Source organism: Myodes glareolus, chromosome 3, assembly GCF_982192425.1.
Source record: "Myodes glareolus chromosome 3, mMyoGla1.1, whole genome shotgun sequence".
Lineage (NCBI taxonomy): Eukaryota > Metazoa > Chordata > Mammalia > Rodentia > Cricetidae > Myodes > Myodes glareolus.
The window spans coordinates 73824466-73837855 of NC_142028.1; the positions used below are offsets into that span (position 1 = coordinate 73824466).

Below are 13390 nucleotides of genomic sequence, written 5' to 3' on the forward strand. Positions count from 1 at the left end.
TTCCTTGGCCCCAGGTGGCCACACCCTAGCCAAATGTGATTGGCTGAGCTTCCCCATCATCTTTTTTTTTTAATAGTCTTTTCTGTGTATATGTGCATAAACTTGGTAAGATAGTATCCCCCAAATTCATGTCTCTTACATAGAGTACCAGATGCAACCTGCCAATTTGGAAAGCCTGCCTTTGCAAGTGTAGTCAATTAAAATGAGGTCATCCGAGATGAGAGCGAATTCAAAGTCCAATTGCCTGTGTGTTTGTAAGAGGAGTGGCAGATGCAGAGACAAGGACACATCCCATGGGAAGGAGCATCTCATGAGGACAGAAGTGGAGAGGGAAAGAGAATGTCTATAAAACCAGATAACATGGAGGATGCCAGGCAACCATGCGACAGGAGGAGGCTTAGAACAGGCTCCCTGTGAGGGCTCAGGGTACAGTCCAGCATAGAGCACTTCCCTCATAGGCACAAGCCTGGCTTCAACCTCCACCTCCAGTACTGACAGGGAGAGCTTCTGGGTCCCTAGAACTAACCCTGGCAACATCTTGATTCACTTCTAGCCCCCTAGAATGGTGATAAAGTCAATTTGTCACATAAAGTCAGTAGGTGTGTGATAATTTGATTTGTGTAAGGCACAGTAAAGAGGCTAAGTTCTTAACTTTCTCTCCCTGCCTAAAAATGAACGTAACTGCGGGCCGGCTAGATGGCTCAGCTGGTAAAAGCACCTGCTGCCAAGCCTGACAGCCTGAGTCCAATCCCCAGGCCTCACATGGAGGAGGAGAGAACTGATTCCTGCTGCTTATACCTAGTCCTCCGCATCCATGTTGTGGTGCACACCCATACACACATAATTGCTTAAAATAAATTAACAAATTAAAAGCGAACACAGCAAGTCGAGCATGGTGACACAGGCCGTAATCCCAGCACTCAAGAGGCTGAGGTTCTCACCGTAGAGTATCTCAAAACAACAACAACAAAATATCTGCAAAGCCGATGGAAATGGACCCGGGGCAAGAATGCAGGACATGGAAAGCAGTTGCACTTACTGATGGTTTGACACCAATTGGCATTAAAATACAGGAAATACACTGTTTCTTGCTAGAAATTGAGTGTCAAAGTATTTCTTTGTTGTTGTTGTTGTTGTTGTTTTCTTTTTCGAGACAGGGTTTCTCTGTGTAGCCCTGACTGTCCTGGAACTCCTCTGTAATGGATCAGGCTGTCTTGGTCTGGGGCTCTCAGAGATCCACCTGCCTCTGCTTCCCAAGTACTGGGATTAAAGGTGTGCGCCACCATCACCCAGCCCACCATGGTATTTCTAATTGTGAATGCGTACATTCCCTAAGTAAACACCACCAACAGGAGGGCATCTAGTATAACTAAGCATGTTGGCAGCAGACAGGTGCCAACAGATTTGGGGCCAGAAAGAGAGAAAGCAAGAGTTACTGTTAAGACATGGGAACATGGGCTAGGGAGATGGCTCAGAGGTTAAGAGCACTGACAGTTCTTCTGGAGGTCCTGAGTTCAATTCCCAGCAACCACATGGTGGAGAGCTGGTGCCCAGAACACTTTATACATAATACATAAATTTAAAAATAATAAGCCATGGGAACAGACTGGAGTCTTTCGTGTATATTCATGTATATGTTGTTTGTTCTCTCCTGTGCTCATCCCCAGGAGAAGGAGTTCCAGGGCCAGATAATGACCCAAAATGACATCCTCCTCCTGGAAAAGAGGAAGCTGCTAGAGCAAGTCACAAATCAAGAAGAACTGATCTGCAGCAATAAGTCCACAATCTCTGTGATCCAGAGCAAGTAGGTACAGCAGCACACAGGTGGTTCTGGAACTGTGGGGGCATCTGTGAGTCTGTTCTGCTGACTTCCAGGTGTTCATGCAAGTGGCAGGCACTGTGGCATTAAAGAAGGTGTCGGGGTTGGGGGAGTCTGTATAACAGTGGTAAAGCACATGCTTAGCATGCATGAGGCCCTGTGTACGATCCCTGCACAGACAAAGAGGGAGGGACAGAAGGAGGGAGGGAAGAAAGAAGGAAAGGAGGGGGAGAGGGAGGGAGGGAAGGATGGAGGGAGAGAGGAAGCGAGGAAGACATTTCTAGCTATGCCTCTGATTTATGCCATGTTTAGGGCATTTTTACTGGATAAAGAAAACCAGCAACTGCAGGAAAACTGCCTCCGGCTCATGCAACAAATCAGTCTCTTAGAACGCATTATAAGGAGCATCCAGATTCGCAGAGTGGAAGTAAGATGTGCACTTGGTACTGGGTCCTGACTCTAAGGTTTGGTTCGCTGGTTCACCCTGCCCCCTCTTGGCTTCCTCTAGAACCATAGCCTGTTCCAGGCCACACAGTGAGCTGTGACAGAGGCTTCTCGGGGACACATGGAGCAGCAAACCTGTAACCATTCTTGGTGACCCCTGCTCATCACTGGGTCAATTTTGATAACACTTTTACCCTGTGTGATTCCCAAAGACATCTGTGTATGCCTCTGAGCATCTTTCTCTCTCTCTCTCTTTCTCTCTCTCGCTCTCTCTCTCTCTCTCTCTCTCGCTCTCTCTCTTTCTCTCTCTCTTCATATTTTTATAATTTATTTATTTTTATTTTATGTGCATTTGTGGTTTTGCCATGACTGTCAGGCCCCTGGAACTAGGATTACAGACAGCTGCGAGCTGCCATGTGGGTGCTGGGAATTGAACCCGGGTCCTCTGGAAGAGCAGTCAGTGCTCTTAACCGCTAAGCCATCTCTCCAGCCCCTGAGCATCTTTCTTAAAGTGCTACACTGTCATTACCTTTTCTCTTCTCTAGATCAGTAACTCAGCAGTGAAGTCCCAGAAGGCAAGAACTGTAGCTCATACATGACCATATCTGAGGACAGGCATAGCTCATACATGACCACATCCGAGGACAGGCATAGCTCATACATGACCGTATCCAAGGACAGGCATAGCCCATACATGACTATATCTGTGGACAGATATAGATCATACTTATCTGTATCAGATACAGACAGACACAATAGAATGCTTTCAGAATGAATGGATGCTGTTTTCCCAGATATTTCTCCTTCTGAACAACCCTGTTGACAGTGTATTAGGCTAACCCTGTTTAGAAAGAAAGAATAACAAATCTGAGGCTCGGAAAGGTCCAGTGAAGCCCGTTTTGTCTGCTAATGAGTCAAGACTAAGGAAAACAGCCGAGTTAGAGAAAAACATATTCAAATTCAAACAGATGAATAGCCAAGGAGAACTGAGGAGACTAGTATGGGCTCAGTCGAGGTCCAGCGTCTGGCTATGAAGACAGAGGGAGTTCAGTAAGCAGAACTGATGCTGGATCCAGGGTAGAGGCTGCTTCCCCCCTTCCATGTGTGCATCCCCTGCAAGGCATCCCCTTGCAGATGCTTCTCCACAGATTTGGTGACTGTGGAGTTGCTACAATTGTTGTAAATTCTGCATCTTGTTTATTTTCACAAAGGTGGCTATTTCTAAGCTACATGAGGTGTTTGTTTTCTTTTTTTAAGATTTATTTATTTAGTTATGTATACAACATTCTGCCTGCATGTATGCTTGCATGCCAGAAGAGGGCGCCAGATCTCATTACAGATGGTTGTGAGCCACCATGTGGTTGCTGGGAATTGAACTCAGGACCTTTGGAAGAGCAATGAGTGCTCTTAACCATTGAGCCATCTCTCCAGCCAGAAGTGTTCATTTTCTAATCATCATCCAAAGCAAAACTGACATGACCTGGTTGCCAATAGTTTTTCTATTTGCTAGAGTGAGTTTTTTCTCAACTTTCTACATCTCAACTTTCTACATCTTTCTCAACTTTCTCAACTTTCTACATCTTTCATCAACCATTAGCTTCAGCAACTCAGCCGAGTCCTGGACTACAAAGAGAGTCTGTGCTTTCTTTAAGTCTTGACTCCAGAACAGAAAGGCGCACACACATACACACACACACGCGCGCACACACACACACACACACACACACACACACACACACACACATGAATAAATATGATAGGATTACAAATTGGAGTTAAAAGACTACATGGAGGCTGGGCATGGTGGCTCACACCTGTAATCCCAGCACAGAGAAGCCTGAAGCAGGAGGGTTAGGAGTTCAAGACTAGCTTCTGCTATTTAATGATTTCAAGGCCAGTCTGGGGTACATAAGATTCTCTCAACCAAGAAAAAAAAAAAACCAGCAGCAACAGCAGCAACGGCACACACACATTCAACAACAACAAAAACCAACAAAACTTGATTGGTAGGGTGGCCCTTAGCCTAAAGACCTAAGTGATCCCTGGTACTCAGAAGTCAAAGAAGAGAGTCAAGTCCTCTGGCCCCCACATACACACAAATTAATAAATAAAAATAATTAAAATATAATTAAATTTCTTTAAAAAACAGGGTAGGCTGACCATGTATATGGTATACATACACACAGACAGACACTAAATGTAATAAAAAAAATTAAAAACAGAGCTGGGCTGAGAATGTAGCTTGGTTGGTTGGTAGAGTGACAGCCTAGCATACACAAAGCCCTATCTTAAAACAAAGCAAACAAACAAAAGAAAGAAAAAAACCAGACATGGTGGTGCACACCTCCAATCCTGGCAATCCAGAGGCAGAGGCAGGCAGATCTGTGTGAGTTTAAAGCCGGCCTGGTCTCTCTACACAGCCTGGTAAATTCTAGGACAGCCAGGACTACACAATGAAGCCCTATCAAAACAAAACAAAGCAAAAAGCAACAAAAAATAAAAACAGAAGGACTGGGTACTAGCTCAGTTTGTAAAGTGTCTGCTATGTGAATGTGAGGACTTAAACTGGATGCCCAGCACCCCAGCATGTGCAAGCTGGATGTGCCTGCACTGTGCCCATGATCCTAGGGCTTGCTGGCCAGGGCTACATAGTGAGACCCTGTCTCAAAATAACTAAATAAAAATATACTTAATAGAGTATATGCTAGAACTCACACCTTTGAGGTCCACAATCTTATCTTCAAATAGAGATAATAAATGTCATATGGTCAGAACTGTACTATACCATGCTCAACAGCCTGAATGTGTCAGAAACACCAACTTGAACATCTTGATACTATTGGAGTAAACAACTTCAAAGTTGCTCTTAAACATATGATCTTAAGAAAACACCAATTCACTGGCGGTGGTGATGCATGCCTTTAATCCCAGCACTCGGGAGACAGAGGCAGGTGGGTCTCTGTGAGCTCAAAGCCAGCCTGGTCTACAGAGCAAGTATCAGGACAGACTCCAAAGCTTCACAGAGAAACTCTGTCTCAGAAAAAAAAAAAAAAAGAAAGAAAGAAAGACGATAAAAGAAAGAAGGAAGGAAAGAAAATGCCAATTCAATTCCTGCATTATATCCAGAAGAGAAATAGAACTCAGAGATGATGCTTGACATCTGAGGCCTCCCTTGCAGCTATGCTCACATCTTCCAACCCAATGCTCTGTGATGACTCTCTCACACTGCAACAGTCCAAGTGTAGGACTTGGAAACTGGACCTATCACTGATATTCCCTCCTCAGAGGCTAAGAGGACGAGAACCCAACATGTGTTGAGTGCTATATGTCCATTGCTAAGCTAAATGTGCTGGTTGCATGATAAATCTGTTTAAATTATTTAATTTCATATCAACCCTGAAAAATGAAACGATTGTCTTCACATTTGAGATATGGGAACCCAAATTCAGGTAAAGGTGCCTGTCATAGTGTAGCTCAGAGATAGGATCAAGCCTAGATCTCCTCAACTCAACAAAATTTCTATTCCATTAGTCCTTTCTCTAAAGGGTTTTTTTTTCTTTCACATAATGTTGTGTGACACTATTCCTGGAGAGACATATATAAATGTCCGCTCACTCAATTGTGGACTATTCACCAGAGAAGACTGCGCGGATATGGATTTAAGCCAATATAAAGTCTTTATTAGCTGGGCAATAGTGGTGCACACTTTTAATCCCAGGACTGGGGCGGCAGAGACTGGTGGATCTCTGAGTTTGAGACTAGCCTGGTCCACAGAACAAGTTCCAGGACAGCCATGGATACACAGAGAAGCACTATTTTGAAAAAGAAAGCAAACAAACAAAATTTTAGCTGGCCAGCGACTACACTGGGTGTTCAGGATCCCACTGTAGCACTGAGCCTTCCTCAGGGTGAGTGTTTAAGCACAAAACGGTGTTCTGGTTGACATACTTCAGTTAACAAGAACAGTTAGCCAGAAGTGGGACTACAGAAGTTAAAAAAAAAAAAAAGTAAATTTAGAGACTTTCCCACAACTGTGGACTTTGATAGATTAGGTCTTTGTTTTTGTCTTGGCAGGTGGTACTGTCTATGTGCTGAGTTTTATGACCTAATTGGTATTTCCATCAAGGGGTCAGTTGTGCTAAGGTCTGGGGGACTACTAATATCTTGGGCCCTGTTACAACCCCAGCAGGGACTCAACAACACACCAAAGTATGTGTATCACCAGTGAGTTTGTTAGGGTGACTTCAGCCGCTTCACCAAAGCCCACCCCGGCATGGGTGACAGCTCACCAAAGCTGGAAACCTAGAGCACACTGCCCAACCTGCAGGCAGTTCAGCAGGATGGAGAGTCCCTTCCAGGCAGCCCGGGTGGTCTGATTGTGTTTCTTCGCAGTCTTTATAGTGTATCAGCTTGGAGATGGAGGGGTCTAGTGAATCTGGTCAGTTTCAGGGATTTCCTGAAGCTTTTGATGTAAGTCCTACATTTAAAGCACGCCCCTATGGGACGGCATGTTTCTCCTCCCTTTAAAACATCCTAAATCACAGCCGGGCAGTGGTGGCACACACCTTTAATCCCAGCACTTGGGAGGCAGAGACGGGAGGTTCTGTCTGAGTTCAAGGCCAGCCTGGTCTACAGAGCAAGTTTCAGGAGAGGCTCCAAAGCTACATAAAGAAACCCTGTATTGAAAAACAAAACAAAACAAACAAAGAAAGTTCTGAATCATAAGGCACAGCATCCCTCTAAGATGGCTTTAGTTTTAGTTCTTTAGTTCTTGAAAAACAAACAAACAAAAAAAAACCACGACAACAACAATATATAAGCATATCATTCCCCTCAGAACTGCTGGGAATTTCTCGGTCTATAACAAAAGTTAAACTGTGGTCCAGTTCAGGGAATCCAGTAAACCCTGTAAAGTTTAGTCTGTGTTCATCTCTGTTTTTGTCATTATTATTATTGTCATTATTGGTTCTGTTGGTTTGGAGGAGGCCTGTGACAGAGTGCCCTACTCTATAGCCCTGGGTGAACTGGAACACACTCTACAGCCCAGGTTAACCTCAAACTCACATTGGTCCTCCTGCCTCAGTCTCTTGAGTGCTGAGATTATAGGCATAAGCCACCATGGCCAGCTTTTATCGTTTTTTCTGGGAAGGAACATTTTATTTATAAAGTCATAAAGCTCAAAGAAAGATGATAAAGGCCATGTATGACAGACACACAATTAACACGGATCTCAGGAGCAAAAGCTGAAAGTTGATTCTAAGATTAGGATAAAGATGAGGCACTTCTGCTCTAACCACTTCTGTTCAGTGCACTTCTGGAAGTCCTGGATGGGGTCACTTGACAAAGAGGCTTCCAAATAGGAAAGGAAGAAGTGAAATTGTCACTGTTGGCTGGTGATATGATCTCACATACAGAAAATCATAACCGCCCCATACCCCCTCTAAAACTCCAGTTGAACAAGAAAAGAAGACAGTCAAGTTACAGGATCACATACAATCAAGCATTTCAGTTCACTAACAATGACTCACATGAGAATGAAATAAGCCAGCAAGACGACTCAGTGGGCGAAAATGCTTGCTGGCAAGCCTGACCACCGACCGAGTTCCATCCCTAGAATGCACACGGTGGAAGGACTTAACCAGCTCCCACAAGATGTTTTCTGATCTCTGCACACAGACAGACAGACAAACAAATAAATGTTATGAGGAAAGGAAGAAATCAGGAAAGAGAAAATGTAGAATGCTTGTCTGGGTACTCAGGGTCCTAGTTCAATCTCCACTGCCTCTCCCCTCAGAATGAAAGTTCCGGCTGGAGCTGTAGTTCAGTTGTTAGAATACTTGCCTAGTATGCACTTGGCTCTTGATTTTGCTTCCTCGCAACATGTGTGTGTGTGTGTGTGTGTGTGTGTGTGTGTGTGTGTGGAGAGAGAGAGAGAGAGAGAGAGAGAGAGAGAGACACAAGATGGTGGAACAGGGACAGAAGAAAGAGAGAAGAAGAGAGAGGAAAGAGGGAGAAAGAAAAGAGGACAGGAAGGAGAGAGAGGCAAGAGCTATGGGAAGGCATTGGTAGGGGGAGGGCAACTATTCATTCTCTACCCTTTCATTCTTATATTGCTTGTAGTATGTTGTATTGTTTAAGACTGAATAAGGTTGGAGCATTGTTCAGTGTTTAAAAGTAACTGTTGTTCTTGCAGAGTACCCGGGTTTACTTCCCTGCACCCTCATCAGGTGGGGTACCTCCAGCTCCAGGGGATCTCACACACATACATACACATACTCACACAAAAACAAAAATAATAAATATTTTAAAGTTACAATATTTTTTTTTCTTTTAGGAATCAATAATCAGTGACAATGCTGCTTTTGAAATACTCAAAAAGATACTACCTTTGCCGAGCTCCAGGTGAGTCAGTGCGTCGAGACAGCCATTATCTGCACACCTGGCTCCTCACTGGTTCTGAGTGGCTGGCTTGAGAAAACACAGCTTGGGTTTTTTTTCCCCTGCATTTAGCATTTGAATCTGACCCAGCCCCTGATCTCCTCACCCCCTTTCTAGTCCTACAGAATGCAGAATGCGGATCTCAGGCAGAGGGTAATTCATGAGCATGGGCTTCCGAAGCCTTTGCTTTGTTGTTTTAATTGATCCTGACAGCCCTGGAGTGCTGAAACCCTATCAATGCCATAGGCCCGTAGCCCTGCACATCTGCCAGGAAGTTCTATGCATGTTTATGTCTCACACGTGGCCTTTCTCAGTTTCTCAGGAACAGGTTTGGTATTGTCAGCTGAAAATCTCCGGGAGACTGAACTAAATAAATCAGAAGGAACAACAGCAATTCCCAAGTCCCCTGAACCTCTTTCATGTTCACAGAATTCTGAAAGTGGATATATAAATGTGACTTCTCTAAAAGAGACATACAACATGCAAGGGGACCAAAAGCTAGGACTATGACATCACTGTTGTCTAAAGCAGTGCTAACTGAACCTAGAGACTCGGAGCATGGATGTAAAGACGGAAACTGACCTGGAGAGGCCTCACAGAACACCCTGGAAAGCAGCAAGGAGTCTTCAAAATTGCTGACAAAACAGTCATTAAAAACTTTCTAAAAATGGAGTTGTTGTTTGTCTGATAGACCCATTAATAATGATCTTTTTGTTTTATTTTGTGTGTATTGATGCTTTGCCTGCATGTGTCTGTCTACTCCGTGCATGAAAGGCCAGAAAGGGCATTGGTTCCCAAGACTGGAGTTGCAGACAGCTGTGAACTGTCATGTGGGCGCTGGGAACTGAACCCCAGCCCTCTGCAAGAACAAGTGTTCAAAACCACTGTAATGTCTCTCCAGTCCTAAGAAACTAATTTTTTTTTTTTTTTTTAGAGACGGGGTCTCGCTATGTTGCCCAGGCTGGAGTGCAGTGGCTATTCACAGGCGCGATCCCACTACTGATCAGCACGGGAGTTTTGACCTGCTCCGTTTCCGACCTGGGCCGGTTCACCCCTCCTTAGGCAACCTGGTGGTCCCCCGCTCCCGGGAGGTCACCATATTGATGCCGAGTGCGGACACCCGATCGGCATAGCGCACTACAGCCCAGAACTCCTGGACTCAAGCGATCCTCCTGTCTCAGCCTCCCGAGTAGCTGGGACTACAGGCGTGCGCCACCGCGCCCGGCAAGAAACTAATTTTTAAAAATACCTTTAATAGAGCTAGAGTAATGGCTCAGAGGTTAAGAGTGCTGATTGTACTTCCAGAGGTCCTGAGTTCAATTCCCAGCAACCACCTGGTGGCTCATAACCATTAATAATGAGACATGGGGTCCTCTTCTGGCCTGCATGGATAAGTGCAGAGAGAACTCTGTATACATAATAAATAAAAAAGCTTATTTAAAAAAAATAACTTTAGGGCTGGAGAGATGGCTTAGTGGTTAAGAGCTCTGTCTGCTCTTCCAAAGGTTGTAAGTTCAATTCCCAGCAATCACATGGTGGCTCACAACCATCTGTAATGAAATTTGGTGCCCTCTTCTGGCCTGCAGGGATACATGGAGGCAGAGCACTGTATACATAATAAATAAATAAATAAATCTTTAATAATCCTCCACCAGACAAGATTAATGTCTAGTAAGCACACAGACAGACAGACACACACACACACACACACACACACACACACACACACACAAATGTTCTCTGCATTGGTCATGGCAGGGAAGGGACTAGCAGCTAGTGAGTAAATAAATTCACTGTTTAGACCATACATTTTACTACTTTACAAGAGGCAGTGGGGTGGACAGTAAGAGAAACACACTTGTAACTTAACCATTCTTATCAAAACACATTTTATTTTGGAGTTAATTGCTTATTGTCCTTATTCAAATATGTTTTTGTTTGGAGATTTTTGAGACATCATCTCATGTGGTCCAGCTGAGCCTCAAATTTGATGGGCCAAAAGATGACCCTGAACTCCTAATCTTCCTACTTCCATTCCACCTCCCAAATACCGGGATTGCAAGCATGCTCTACCACACCCTGCTAATACATGAATTTTTATTTTAAGTTTTCATTAGATCTTCGAGAACTTCATCTAGTGTGTTTTGAGTATAATCAACCCCTCCCCCAACTTCTCCCAGAGCCACCCCCTACCCTATGTACCCAACTCGATGTTCTTTTATTTTTTTTTTTATTTTTTATTTTTTGTTTTGTTTTTTTGAGACAGGGTTTCTCTGTCTTTGGAGCCTGTCCTGGAACTAGCTCTTGTAGATCAGGCTGGCCTCGGACTCACAGAGATCTGCCTACCTCTGCCTCCCAAGTGCTGGGATTAAAGGCGTGAGCCACCACCACCACCAGGCCAATTTTTTTTTTTTAATGTGTACAGCATTCCTTCCATGTATGCCTGCAGGCCAGAAGAGGGCACCAGATCTCATTACAGATGGTTGTGAGCCACCATATGGTTGCTGGGAATTGAACTCAGGACCTTTGGAAGAGCAGGCAATGCTCTTACCCTCTGAGCCATCTCTCCAGCCCCCCATGTTCTGTTTTAAAGCTCATCAAGACCAGTTTTTGCTGCTCATATGCTCTTAGCTGTGTGGCCTTCCAATGAAGCATGGATGACTTAGCAGTTGCTAAGACACTATTAAAGAAAAATAGCTCTCCCAGCAGCTATCGATTGACAATAGCTCCTTGTAATAAGTATTTTTTAAAACAGTCATTATCATATTATACATTCATTTTAATATAGTTTTGTGTGTGTGGATTTCCATGTAGAGGTGAGGATTCAACACTGAATACCTTTCTCGATCTCTGCAGTTTTTAGAATTAGTATTTCTGTGTAAGTGTGTGTGTGTGTGTGTGTGTGTGTGTGTGTATACCTATGCAAGCACTGAGGCCAGAAGAGGACATCAAGAGTCTTCCTCTATTATTTGCCACCTATTCACTTTGAGGCACAGGCTCTCCTTGTAATGGCTAATTAAAAATGCAGGATCCCTGGTGGCAGCAGGCAGCAGAACCGCTGCAGATCCCCAAGAGGTGGTAGCAGGCTGGCGGCAGGCAGCGGGCCCTGAGAAGAGCCAGTCCCAGGCAGGGACGGCTGCAGGTCCCTGAGCTGTGGCTGGTCCCGGGCAGGGCGACAGGAGACCATGCTGCAGGTGGCTGGTCCCGGGCTATGAACCATATGGCTGTGGGCAAGAGACAGGATAGGCACGCCTTGCAGTGTGAGGGCTCAGGCTGGAAGCTGCAGATCAGCCTGCCTCAGAGAATGGGATAGGGAGTGGGCGTGGCTTGTCACTTAAAGAGACAGATCATTACACTCTTTGAACCTGGTGTTCACATTTTTCTCAACTAGATAGGAAGCCAGTAAGCCATCGAACATCTTGTCTCTATCCTCCTTGGAGCTGAGATTACAGGTATGTGCAGGATACCCAGTTTGTCACATGGGTGCTGGGATGCTCCAGACCTTGTAAGCATTGTGGCTCAGATGAATAGGGATCCTGGCAGTCGGGATTCAAGAAATATTGAGTGTTACAGCTCGGGTGGAAGAGTGCTCAGGCAGTCGGGAGCCAGAGAACACTGAGGGTTACAGCTAGGGTGGAAGAATGTTCTGGCAATTGGGAGCCAGGGAACACTGAGGGTTACAGCTAGGGTGGAAGAGTGTTCCAGCAATCCGGGGTCAGGGAGTAATGGTAGCAGCTGACAACTCTGCTCTATGGAAAGGTTTCCCCAATGTAACAACTCTGTTCCCGCAGGAGAGGGCTTCTCCGACAGAAGTGTTACAATTTGGCTCCAGTGCTCAGGAGTGTAGCAACTCTGCTTTGCTAGGGGTAGGGTTCCCCAGGAAAAGGGTTACAGCCCTGTTCCGCTAGCTCCTGTCTCTGACTGCAAAGTTGTAACAACTGGCAGCTGCCAGGGGGAAGCCCCCCCCCCCCGCCCTCCCCCCCCCCCGCCCCCCCCCCCCCACACACAGTGTTAACAACCCCACTCTACTCAGCTCGCTCTGTCTGCCCGGTCTCTGCTCTGGGAAAAGAAGGTCTTCACCCAAACCTGCAAGGGATTTATTGGGAGGGAAGAATCCAGGAAAGTGGTTGCCTCTACCAGGGTGGAAGAGGAGCCGCCGCAAACTGAACAGGTGAACTTATATAGATAGGGCTTCTTGGCATGGAGGTGGGGGGAGCCAAACTGTATTTTCTTCACTGGCCTTTATAAGTTTCTTGGCTCTAGTTTTGAGGCCGGGACATATTTCTTTCACTAACTCTGATTCTAGGGTCAAAGTGTGTTTCTTTGGCACTGGTTTCAGAGTCACAGTGTATTTCTTTGGTTCAGGGTTTGGGGCTAAAGTATTTCTTTCACTTGCTCGGGTCTCAGAATCATGGTGTATTTCTTTCGCTGGAGCCCAGGTGGGTTTCTTTGACTGCCCCTTTTCTCCTACAGACATTCTAAACCATCTGTTCAGCCCTAACTCAAAAAGGATATGGCAAACCATGGATGTAATCCCAACATTTGGGAGGCTGAGGTAGCAAGATAGTGCGTTTGAAGCCAGCCAGTGAAACACAGCAAGACTGTCTAAGAATAAAAACATAAGGTGGAAAAAAAAACATTTCAAGAAAGACCTCGAGGCCATGAAGAACATAGCAATCTAATGTCCTC

General features: G+C 45.1%; 1 protein-coding gene and 1 non-coding gene across 10 annotated transcripts in view; one reads left to right on the forward strand and one right to left on the reverse strand.

Annotated features, from left to right (window-relative positions):
* The window catches only part of Ccdc30 (coiled-coil domain containing 30), a 97168-nt gene extending 87795 nt beyond the window's left edge, over nt 1-9373 (forward strand). For all 9 annotated transcript variants that reach the window (XM_085686486.2, XM_087904658.1, XM_085686485.2 and 6 more), the window contains 4 exons: nt 1668-1804; nt 2132-2246; nt 8598-8665; nt 9016-9373. In XM_085686486.2, coding sequence (XP_085542612.2) covers nt 1668-1804; nt 2132-2246; nt 8598-8665; nt 9016-9211 — 516 coding nt within the window. In that variant the 3' untranslated portion in view covers nt 9212-9373. The remainder of the gene's footprint in view (nt 1-1667; nt 1805-2131; nt 2247-8597; nt 8666-9015) is intronic.
* Nucleotides 9374-9632: 259 nt separating this feature from the next.
* On the reverse strand, nt 9633-9927 carry LOC146895161 (signal recognition particle RNA). Its single transcript, XR_015001085.1, has one exon.
* Nucleotides 9928-13390: the final 3463 nt, after the last annotated feature.